At 38.1% G+C, this 13,100-nt stretch overlaps 1 protein-coding gene across 1 annotated transcript in view; it reads right to left on the bottom strand.

The window, feature by feature from the left end:
• The window catches only part of LOC122549297 (cAMP-regulated phosphoprotein 21-like), a 237,615-nt gene that overhangs the window by 92,678 nt on the left and 131,837 nt on the right, over positions 1-13,100 (bottom strand). The window contains exon 7 of the mRNA XM_087986133.1: positions 2,384-2,534. Within this exon, the coding sequence (XP_087842259.1) occupies positions 2,384-2,534 (151 nt within the window). The remainder of the gene's footprint in view (positions 1-2,383; positions 2,535-13,100) is intronic.

Raw genomic sequence — 13,100 nt, 5'->3', positions numbered from 1 at the left:
AAGCAATAGTGGCTGGTGGACTGGGAAATGCTGGAAATATCACCTGCTTCAGCCTGGAGAGGGACTGATGCAAAAGCATTCTCATAGTCATAGTCACCTTCACAGCTGCTGACAATATTGTCCTCCCTCTGTCCTGGCACTGCAGGATTGTCTGCAGCAGATGGCAGATTTCAATAAGCATCTCCTTCATGAAGTGAAGGTTTTCCACCCAGTGTTCCTCACTGAAGGTCAGGTTCCCTGAAGATCTCTAGATGAATTTGACCCACCTTTCTTCCTCCCTCTTTTGGCCACTTCCCTCTTCTGTGTCATCTCTGTTAAATTTCCCCAGTCACACTGTAGGCCAGGAGGAATAGAAACCAAAACACTCACACATGGGAGAAGTGATCTGAGCGGACTGTTTGAAGTGAGAACCAAAACCTTTATCATGTGTCGTATCACCCTCTCTAAGACTTCAGCAACTTTACACAGCACCATAACCACCAAACACTTTGATGAACTTAGCAACAGCATGTAGAAATCAGTCAAAAACTAACCTAAAAGTAACTGATGAATCTTTTAAATAGCAATGGCTGAGGATGAGTTTGCAAAATTCCTCTTGTTGCTGTGTGAATGCAAGTGTTAGCTAGTGTATTCAAGTTGTACATGGTTCAGTTGGCATGAAATCAGCATTATGTGCTCCATCGTGATCTGACACTCTGCAAGCTACCGTTATGTGTGCCTTCACTAATGACCTACCCTAAATGGCTCCTGGTTTGGCCTACAATATAACTGTAAAGGTAAACATAAAGTCACCATGGTCTTACTAGATCATAGGCCAGTTCTCACATTAGACAGAGACAGAGAGAGACAACTGATGGTGATTTAACCTTAGGGTCACCATGCAACAGGCAAGGGGAGCGATTGAGAAGGAGAATCCTTCATGCTAACACCAGCCAATGTGAGAATTGAAACCATGCTTTTGACATCACACTATACCACAAACCAGATGTCCGGCCAATTAAACAAACGAACCCCCAAGCATAAGTGCACATCCACAGTCAGATACCATTTTGATAATGCAACATCACTTGTAGTGACAAACATAGGAGCGATGCATTTTGTCGTGTTACTTTCTCATAAGCAGTTGACATCTTGTCAAAATCCACCACCTCACACATCTATACTTAAATCATTTGCCATTTACATGTCCATTCTGCAAGTTTGTTAACGTTTGTTATGTTTCTTCTCAGTGTTAACTGCACCCTCCTCGCTTAGTAACATCCACATATTTTGACATTGCACTTCCTGCTGCTGCATTCATAATCCGCTGTAGTTATTACTTTTCTAATCTTGTCCCACTCATTCAGTGCTATTTTGATGTCCATGCTATGATAGTTCATCTTTACGAGTTGATTTGATCGAGCAACAAATGGATGTGTGAATGTTTTGTATTACTGATTACAACCTCCTTTTTGTCTACTGTGTCTTTCATTGGTACGGATGTCTTCCAGTTAATGTCTTAAAGTTTCTTTGTTTCTTCTATAATAAATAATCTTTGTGTGATCTCTTCATAGGATTGCAATATGGGTTCCACAATTTATTTCATGACATGTCACAGCAACTGTTTTTTTTTAAGTTTTGTGATTTCAAACATTGTTTTCATATTGTACCTGCCTTAGAATTAATGTTTTAACATGCTATCATTGAATGGTGACTCAGCATGCTTACCAGTGTTCTTGTACAATAGTTGTCAAGTAGAAAGTGTGTAAGTGCAGCAAAATAAAAATAAGGTTATGATTTATTTTGCATATTTATTACTTGATTTCCTGCTTATGAAGACTTTGCCATTCACCCTGATACTAAATCTTTCAATATTTTAGATTGCAATTTATGGATGAGTTAATTCATTAAAGTGCTTCATTTTGCATTTCAAATGTGAATGCAATGATTTGAAATGTGCAAATATAAAATTGCATTGCATTTAAGTCTATGGACATGACCAGTGTACTGGTATGAATCAATGAAATAAACTGCGCCGGTAAATCATGGCAATCTCAGGATAGTATGATGTGAACTTCAGGTACATTACTGTGCATGCTTCCAAGAAGTACCAACAGAAAGCATTTTTCCCAAAATCCTGTTTTCTGTTTAAAATCCAAAGTTGTTGTATAATGCAGGTCCTATATGAATTAAAGTCTAATAGAATGTGTCAACCTTTACATTTACTTAAAACCAACTTATATCAATTATAACAACAACCTTTGTCAGTCTTAACTATTAGTTGAATATAACCATTTTAAGTCATTTTGCTCACATCATAGATTGGCAAGAGAGTAGAGGAGGTATAAGAACTGCACCCACTACTTGTTTTTAGTAATAAAGGGGGTTGATTTCAAATGCGTACCTTTTGACAACATTCTTATTTTAGGTTTTTCACTAGTTTTTTCTTTCTCTCTGTTTTTATCCTTGTCCTTTTCTTTCTCCAATTCCTCTTTATTAGTTTTATCATCATCTTGAAAACTTGGAGAACTGGTAAGCTGCAGCTGAATTGTATCCTGCAACACAAAAATTACTAAGAAATAATAATTCCTTTCATTTGTAAAATTACCGGTTATGTTGCTATCACTTACAATCACTCATCAATCTACAAATAGTCCACTTTATCATCTTGTAAAGAATGAAAATTCTATCTGCTTTTGAAATGAAGAGTATTAAACACCCTCCTCAGGAAAGAATAATCATGACAAATGAAATCGCAATTCAAAATAAATTTTATAACACAAGATTATGTTTCATAGAAGCAAGTGTTTGATCATAACACTTGCAATATCTGCCTTTTACAAATAATAATCAAATTACATCATTGCACCAACAGAAATGGGAATGAACGGGAGACAGCAGTATCAACAATATACTCCCTTCGTTCTTATATTTACTGAGATTGATGGCCAGTACAAAGAAAATTATTTCACATTATCAATCAATAGCAAGTCAAAAATCACAGAAGTTGTACAAGTGTTCACAATAAAAGCTAGCAAAGTATTCTCAAATTCTTGATCTTTGGAACAACAAAACACATTTTATCTCAAAACACTGATATTATAAACTAAGCACAAATTTCCTTCAAAATTTTTTGCATGTACAATAATCCAAACAATTGCAAATTTAATATTGATAAAATGGAGACCTCAATTGAAAATGTCACCAATAATCCTCATTGTTACAAATGTTAACCTTACAACACAAAGAGTGGAAACTGGATTTCTGTAGGATCAAAATGTTAACTCTACAGTTCAATGAAACATGCCCTGTGATTAAAAGCTGGTTGTAGCACGTTGCAATTAACCAATAAAATGTCATGCATATGATGAATATTTTTTCAGCCTTGTTCTTCAATTTTGAGACAAAAATGTTCCCCCATTGTTTTCACCCTTTGCCCCTCCCTCCCCTAGGAGGGTTGGGTGGTTTTGATTACATCAGAGTCACTCCTGGCTCAGCTCCTAGCAGATTTTGTGATGTACAGATAAGTCCTCCTCTTCCTTTAACCATGCACCTCAATCCACCTAAACTTTGGCAACAACACTGGCAATTTTCCCAGGTGTAAAGGCCAGTACAGTTGTGATTTTAATGTAATAGTTCAGTCTTTGAACAGTGAATAAAAGCACTCCACCAAGTCAATGTATCCAGCTTCTTAAAAATAACAGAACTAGAATGTTGCATTTCTTCCCTCCTTTCCCTTCTCCTGTCCCCAAAACAGGTTTCACAATTAAGATTGCTTGATTTCTTGTTCCAGAATCCTTGGTCCATATAGATTTCAGAAACAATGTTCAGCCCATGGCAGTCTTAAGTTTATGTCCTCAAATGCTTATAATTGATGCGATAATGACATCTGGAAAGCACATGCATTACAGAATAGTTAAAGCTCTGCTGATACTAAGCCAGTTTATTTAGTATCAGAAGTCTATGAATTATAGGATGCATTGTTGCCTTTTTGTTCAGTACTCCTCTTAATTATCCAAAGTCTTCGTCATAGAGCAGGAGTGCTTCTGAACTGGGGTTAATCTCAGCCTGCAATTGTTTCATCATTACTACTTCCCCCTTTTGAGGACTGAGGTGAAGAAAATCTTGCAGAGAAAAGCAGCAACGTCATAAGCAATCCTTCCTTTTGCTAGGCAGCCTCCTCCCTTATAACTTTGCAGCATGTTTGATAAAATAGTACAGTATGAAAGTGAGTTGAAAATGCAGAAAATTACAGCTGCTTGGTTGCATAGCAACAGAGGACACATGTTTGATGTATTACAGCAAATAACTTCACAGCACAAACTCAGTTTGCCAAATTTTGATATGTTAATAACACATTGCATTCTTTATACACTCTGGGTTCAGAGCAATGAATTAAATCAAACTTCTGAAAAATAAGTTCATAATGGCATAAAATTCCAATATATAGAAGTTTTCATGCCTGTGAACAGTAAAAATGCTTTGAGGCATACTATGCCTTAGTATCTCTAATGTACGAGACTTTCAATGAAACTCTTGATAGATCTTGCCCTTAGGGAAATATGAAGTGACATGCATCCTCTGTCCCCATAAAAAGCTATAAAAATAATTTAGAGTCAAATGCAGCATTACTGAAATGCAGGAAATGTGCAGTACAGATAGGCCCATCTCTTGTGGAAACTTAAGATTAACAAGTGCAGCATAATAGCCCTAAAACAAGTTTATATATACATATATGCTTAATGAGTATTGTAATGCTAGATTAAATTGAAGGAAATAATAACAATAACTTGACATTTTAATTATAATAATGAACTTATCGTGACAAGATGGTTGCTTATCTACCAAAAGATTCAACCCTAGGTTTGCGTTGGCTTTTTAGAGCTTAACACAACAGGTCGCTCAGGCTGTGAATAGAAAATATCACCTTTAGGTTTTGGAATGATTACATTTTCTCCTTTTGGATTATTGAATACTGTTCCACTGCTAAATATTTTCATACTAGCATTGAAATCAACAAATTTCACGTAATGGAACAAAAAAGATCATTGAATCTTTGAACAACAATGTGAAATGCATAACATTGAATCCATCACTACTAAAATATATCTTCCAATTCTCCTGTCCATTAGCCTCATGAGAAGCAAAAGTCAGGAAAGCAGTGGAATCGACAACTGATCCAATATCCCCATCTTCACAAAAACCAGAAGAGCTATGACACTTTCAATATTGACAGCAGTTCTAATTAGCCTGGGTTTCTGAAAGATTTCATAGACGAAAAACACCTGCCATTAAGTACATTTCTAACATTACATTAAAATTTAACAAATGGTCATCAGGATTTTCACCAAATGGCTATGATGGGCAGCAAGGCTTAAGATATTTATATGTGCATATGCATCAATGCAGTTTCTCCCAGACTTTAAACTTGTTAGGGTAATCAGATGGTAATATCAGCTGTCACCACTAAATTCACTCCATTTTATCTTAATAAGACTAACATCTTGCATACAGATATCCATACTCAATGGGGTTAAAGACAACCATATTCATTTTTATGCTGGGAAACTCTCCTGGGAAACAAGCAATGGCTAAGAGGAATTGACAAATTTAGCTGATTACTACAAAGAAACAGACATCTTCAGTTGGAGCTCATCTTGGGGCAGGAATCATATTCAGAAATGTTCCTGATGTTGCCATCCTGCCTTTACCCTGGCAGAGCCAGCAGGTTCAGTTTTCATATACTGGAGAGTGGGTTGCTTGGAGTCAGGTCTTCTGACTAGACCAAAGGATCATAACTGAAGCAGCCAGTTTAAAAAGCCTGTTTCCATTCACAAAAACACTGCCCGAGTTTTTTAGATGAATGCAAATTTGAAAAATTAGCTGTTGTGCTCATGTTGGGAAAGCCTTTAAATATTTTGCAATACAGGACAGCATTTTATCCAGGGGATAATATATATCAATGCATCTAAAGACTTGTTCAGTTTTACACTATTGATCTTCTTTTTTGACACTTTCCTAGTTGCCAGAAGTAACAATTTGGTTCACACGTTATTTAGTAATCACTTACCTTTCCAATCACATGCAATCATCCCTCACTTCAGCCTATACGGTTCAAACTGGTGTTACAGTAGTTCAAGTTGAAAAGCAAAGGAGATAACATTATTTTTACTCAGCTTTACACTCTGCCTGCTTTTAATCCATGGTTTATACCTCAACTTGCAAAGCTGATTGAGGAAGTCTTCTAAAACATAAACATCCCACTCAAATCTGCAGAAATCTTAAATACCAACTCCTAGAATGGTCCTGACAACTTCCAAACAGCAGAACGTGTCTACATACATTTAACGTAAGCACATAAACTTGTGTGGTTAATTCATTATAATTGCTATGGATAATATTGTCTACAAAAATGAAGGAGAGTTTTCAAATTATATAAGGCCATTTGAGCACGAAATAAGTGTATAAGGATGGCAGTGGAGAGTGAGAGCTATGGCTGAGGGAATTTGTTGCAGTGAGGAAAAATATACTATTCTGACTTTTATAAAGTTTTTCCATTGAGGGAGCTGGAGACAGTGAGACCCAAAAGCTGAAGCCTGGAAGCATTAAACATGTGCAGATAGGTAACAGGTGAATATTAAATTTTTGTTTTCTAATCTGTGTAGTACTTTGAACCAGCCATGGGGTTATATGAATATTGAATTTATAGTGTAACTTAGTTATCTTCATAATATAACAATGGATAATTAATAAGTGATAATCTAAACTTTAAACAAATTAAATAATTACAAAATAAAAATGATAGCTCAGGTGATGTGTTGCAGCTGTAAACTGTGGGAGTTAGTGGACACCAGCATATTAATCATAATCCACAGTAGTATGTGCAGCACAAAGACCTTTGGTTTAGAGTTCAGAAGCTGGAGTCCAAACCTCGGGCACTACAATACATCAAAGAGGGAGAAAATTACCTGGGCACTGTTCCAGGAGGCAGTCATATGCCTTAGGCTGAATGCTTCAGATTTGGCTTATAGTCAAGGACAAGAGGATGTGACCATAAGAGAGGCAGTTTTGTTATCCAGAAGATAACAACAGAAGAGCCTCAACCCTTACAATGAGCAAACCATCACAACATGGTGGTACATGGAGCTATTGAAATTGAGGAAACAAAAACTGCTGTTGTAGGGGACAATTTAGGGGGATAGACCCTGTTCTCCTGTAACTAATACTTTACGTCCTCTGAGCACCGTGTTTGCCTGCCCACAGTTAAAGTAAACTTCTCAGGCCTTGAGCGCAACGGTTCAGCTATTTGGTTCAATGCAGGGACCAATGACATAGATAGGATGAATAAAGATATTCTGCTGAGCATGAGCAGCTAGGGACAACATTTAAAAGCAAAACAACAGAGCTAATAATCTCTAGATGACAATATCAGCCATGAGCAAACTAGTATAGTGTAATCAATATCAAAAAGTTGAATCCATACCTCAAAGATCGATGCTGGGGGAAAATGGGTTTCAATCCATGGGGTACTGATACCAGTTTTTGGGAAGATACACACTGTACTTCTCAGACAGTCTATACTTAAACTATGCTGGTGATTTGTATAGCCAGAGTTATAGAAAGGGCTTGTAACTAAATGGATGGAGAGGACTGTGCATGTGAAGAGAGATTTGGAAAAGGAAGGAGAAAGAAAAAGCCAATAGCACAGGACAACTTTGCATAACAGAATTTGATGGAACAGAATGGAGTATACAAATATAGAACTAGACCAAAAACTAATGAGAGAATAGGAAAAGTGCTTAAAAACAGCACTAAAGCCATAATAGAATATACAGAAGTCATCCGAAGAATGGTATAAACCAGAGTTCAAAGTGAAAGTTATTGAAAGCAATCACTATGACTGGAGAAAAAAATGGGGAAATAAATGAGACTAAAAGATTAATAATTCCTTTAGATCCGATTGCCTATATTATAGGAACTTAAAGAAAGTAATTGCAGAGAAAGTGTGTTGTAATCTCCAATAACATTCTTGTTTCTGGACACATCCCAACAGATTAGAAAATGGTCAATGTTACACCATTATTCAAAAAGGAGAGAGATAGAAAGCAGATAACTATAATCCAGTTAGTCTCAACTCCGTCAATGAAAAAAAATACTAGAATCAATATTAAGGAGATTGTATGTTTGCTTCTGAAATGTTCTGCTTCCACCAAACAGATTCAATGTGATTTTGCAGAAGAAAAATTGTGCTTGACAGATCTTTGAGACTTCTTTAAGCACGTGTGGATAAAGGGAAATCAGTAGAGGTAGAGTGCTTGGACTTCCAAAAAAAGTTCAATAAGATGCCACATAAAAACTTACTTCACAAGAGCTTAATGTATTATGGGTGCTATATTAAGATTAGAAGATTGAAACAACTAACAGGAACCAGAGATTCAGGATAAATAAATAATCTTAATACTGGCAAAATGTAACTCATGAAGTGCCACAGAGGTTAGTCTGGGTCCTAAACTATTTATAAGCTACATTAATTTCTCAGCTGAGTAGAGCAACTGTGCTGCAGCCAAATTTGTTGCTGGTACACAGATAGGTAAGAGACCAAGTTCTGAGAATTGAGGATACAAAAAGCCTCCAAACTGATATAGATAGGTAAAGGAGTGGGCAGAAAATTGATTATAATGAGAAATTTTGTCAGAGTGTCATTATTCTTTGGAATTCTCTTCTATTGAGACTGGTCATGGAATACAATCATGGTCGAGTTAGATAAGTTTTGATTAACTAGGAAGTCAACTGTTATAGGGAACAAGCAACAAAGTGAAATTAAAGCCAAAATCAGTTCAGACAGTATTTTAGCGAATAACAAAATAGTGGTTGAGGGTGGGGGGGGAATCAATAAGCCATATGAATTGCTCTTCCTTCTAATTCATGCAATATTTGTAGAACATGGCAGCTTCATTAACTTATGATTTACTACTGATTTACTTTTACAGGTTTAACACATTTGCTTAAGATTTCAGGTTCACATACAAGAGTACTATCCATTATTTATGTTGAGGGAGGAGTTGAAGAACATATTAAATTTAGGGATGCAATTACTAAGTTGGATACCACTGCAGGGCTAGGGGAGCTCAGTATCGGGACTTACTGTGGATCCCTATCTGTTTGTTGTAAAGATACCTGACAGCACAACTTTACGTGAGTCAGATCGGTAATTGTCTGCCTCTGCATTTGCCATCCAATTAAACATGGCAGCCAGACTCATGAGAATGGAATTACACGGCCTGTAGCTCTGACTGTTTGGCAGCCGCATGGGAGAGGTAGACAATTCAGAGACACATAAGCAGTTCAAAAAGAAGGGATTTCCAGAAGGCTGTTGAAAATTTGAAATTCAGAAGGCCCACTGTTATGTCAGGCCAACTGCGTGGAAGGGGAAACCCCTCAAAGTGAGGGATTTTTGCTGGAGCTGTGGGCTTTTAACTCTTGTAGTTCATTTATTATGCCAATGAGCAAAAGCATTACTGGTCCTTCAGCTTTCTACTGGGAGGGTACCTTGGAGGTGCTCATGGTCTCTGGACTGACCTGGTAGGTTCTGCAAATGGCCCCTGTATGAAAACTAGATTGCTTTAACTGTCTGGTTCCTGATGAAGGGCTCCTACCTGACGTCGATTTTCCTGCTCCTTGGCTGCTGCCTGACCTGCTGTGCATTTCCAGCACAACTCTAATCTTGACTCTGATCTCCAGCATGTGCAGTCCTCACTTTCTCCTGCTTTAATGTCTGTCCATCTCTGAAGACCACATTGCCTATTCTTGTGATAGTCTACTCCCAAGAAACTCATCTCATGGTGGGGCAGTATTGTGAAACCAATAATTAATATTAGCAGCACTGTGTAGATTAACATGGAAACTATAGTTTTCAAAGATTGGGTTTTTTGTGACTGATCCAAATCGAAACAAGGATCCGGTCGTGGAAGTGCCCCACTTCACTTTCTCAGGAAGCGAAGACCAAAACTGAGATTGGAAACCAAATCTTTTCAGTGACTGAAACTGGTTGAAACCACAAAAGGTCACAGAACCATCAAGGTGCATATAAGATGCCAGGGGTGCAGTACAGGCAGGCTGAGGAAGATCCGGGTGGGACAGTGGAGAGGAGGATGTCCCTTTTCCTGCTGACTATCAAAGGAGGCAACACCATCATACCCAGCCAGTCTGAACAAAATTACAGCATGTGTCAGTGCTGCATTCCCAAGTCAGAGGGAATGCCCAGGAATGCCACAACTCAATGATCTTCTATGCTCTGCAAGGATGTATACCATCAGATTCTCTCTGCTACTTTACATGTATAGGCCAGCACTCACTCATTCTGCCACTGTACATGCATTTCACCAAGGTTCATGGATTACAACCCTCACTTTACATGCATTATGTCAGCTCAAGTGCTCACATCCATCTCCTCCTCCTGAATTACTAACCATCCCTGCCTTGTGTTTCTCACTCACTTACAGGGACATCTCATCATCCCTCCTGCTCCAGTTTGACCACTAACCACTCTTCCACACATTTCCAATGCACTAAATTTTGAAAATTCTGGAGGGTCACTAGTCTTGAAGCATTAACTCTGCTTTCTCTCCACTGCATTCAGGCCTGCTGAATTTCTCCAGCAATTTCTACTTTTATTTCATGCTAAATCTCCCCCCTTCGTTTAATTGCAGGAAAAAACTGAGCTTACCTGCAGCCTAATGCCTCAACAGCACCCTGACTGACCTACCTATAAATCTGGCAGCTTGTAGTTGACCTGTGGGACTGAACATGGCCAACTCCTTGAGGTGCAATTGGATAAGCTGTATGATTGTCTATAGTCCCTTTCACCCAGCTAAAGGACTGCTCCTTGTCTTGCCATCTGGTATCATACAAGGACAAGTGCGCCTCCCTGTCTGACTGAGTAATTGTCGATCCACAGATCCCCATTGTCACAAGCTGCCTCTCTACACTAAATGACACATTAAGCCAGAGGTTGAAACCTGTAGCTGAGCATGCAAGATCTTGTGCACTGAGAAAACAATGTGACCCACTCAGAGTTTGTCAGCCTATAACTCAATGCTAAAGTGAGCAAGTGCTATGAAATCAAGCTAAATGCCAAGATGATACATTTGTCCAAGTTGAAACAAAAGTATGTTGTGCATGTGCACGAGATGTATGTGTCCCTGTGTATAAAGTGACCGGGCAGAGCATGCAAGTCATACATATTCAAGTCATGTAAGTCATATACATTAACTCCAAAGTGAGGGGTTGAAGGCCTGAAGTGGTGAGGCTGAATTGGTCCAAGAGCAGGCCTGATGATGTGTTGAGGCTGGTGGCTTGCCAGTTGTGAGACTGAAGGACTGAGGAGGGTGGGGACTGTGGAGCATGCGCTGACATTGTGCAGAAGAAGCAGCTGCATGATGGCTGGGACAGGCATTCAGCAAGCTGCAGCCACCAGGCCCTCGCTCTGTTTCACCTTTTGGCAAGTTGTACCATCTAATTTCTCAGTGGATGAGAAGAGAATTAGAAGTGGGATGTAAATTGGGCGAGGTAGGGCTTTCGTGAGATGTATGGAAATAAGAAAGGAACACTCTAGAGTAAGATTTAGAAGTTACCATTTATGGTTTGAGGGAAAACCTGAATAGGTTTTCTCAATGTCAAGAATTTGATTTTTTCATTCTCGCCTTATTTTGTCACCATATTCTCTTCTAATTGTATCACACTAGCGAGTGGCCAATTCCCATCTATACCCTTTAAGAGTGCCTCAACATGTTCTGCATAGTGTATGACATAATGTTATTGGGAGGAATGTGTTAAGTTTACTAAGTTCTTCACTACTTACCAATCTGATCATACTTTAAAATCAAAACCTGTATAGATAAATGTTTGTTAAGCAAAAGTATTGAGGGATATGGGCCAAAAGCAGTATATGGAGTCAGGCCACACGTCAGACATGATCTCATTGAATAGTGGAAAATGCTCAAAGAACTGAACGGTCTATTCTGTTCTTATGTATCCACAAACAATCTTTTTCAGTTAATCAAATCTTCTAAAGTGTTCTATTGATCGGATTTGTTTTATATTACAGAGTTTGTTAACAAAATCAATGCAATAGGCTTGTATTGGTCTAAATTTGATTTAAATATGATGTATTCAGTGTAACTAACTATATACTGAATGCCATTCTTCTACTAGGTATGCCTATTCTGGCACTGCATTTATAATCCTGATTTGTTCATTATTTTGGATGTGAAGACAGTTAGCAATGATTGCAAATATGTTAGCTTGGCTCAGTAGTAACACTCTCGGCTCCATGTCAAAAAGTCATGAGATTAAGCCTCACTTCAAGATTTGAGTATATAACCTAGATAGATAACGCTGAAAGTCTTTTGCCTATTAGAAGCTTTTCCATCAGATAAGTTGAAACGTCAAGGTCTTGCCTACATGTACAGGTGAATGTGAAATATCCATGGCGCAACTGAAAGAGATGCAAGGCAAATCTCCAATCTCCCAATCAACACTATCCCTCAATCACCATTGTGAACTGGCTATTTATCTCATTGCTGTTTGTGGGATCAAATTAGCTGATCAAAACATCAGTAACCACACTTTAAAAATAAACTAGAGTCTGTGACATGATAGAAAAGACAATTTGGAAATGGAATCATTGACATCACTATTTGTTGCTGCTAATTCCACACCTCTCCTCCATCCTGAGACGTTGTCAGGAATGTACTGCACCAGGAAAGTATGCTGCATTTCTGATGACTTATCTAACAAATAAAGATTTCCATTATCTTTCTTTTCCAGTTCTTCCTGCTGGATCACAGAATTCTGAAGACACTAAGAAATGTGGCACTGAAGGAGGAGTGAGAGAAGGCACAATTTACTGGCTTTCAGTTTTTAGCTTACTGCTTGCAATGTAGCAAAGGAATAGCCATGAAATCCACACACATTTTTCATGGCAAAAACCATCGGAAAAGAAACAAAAATAAATAGAACTGACACAAGTTGATGGGAAAATCGTAATAAACAGACTAACCTGTCAAACCACCAACCTATCCTGGCTCAGGCCAATTTGAGAATGAAAACTCTGCAAAGAT

Source organism: Chiloscyllium plagiosum, unplaced genomic scaffold (genome assembly GCF_037043375.1).
Source record: "Chiloscyllium plagiosum isolate Xiang-an unplaced genomic scaffold, Cpla_swu_hap1 HiC_scaffold_4, whole genome shotgun sequence".
Lineage (NCBI taxonomy): Eukaryota > Metazoa > Chordata > Chondrichthyes > Orectolobiformes > Hemiscylliidae > Chiloscyllium > Chiloscyllium plagiosum.
The sequence above is the reverse complement of the archived record's forward strand: the minus strand, read 5'-3'. Positions and strand labels throughout refer to the sequence as shown.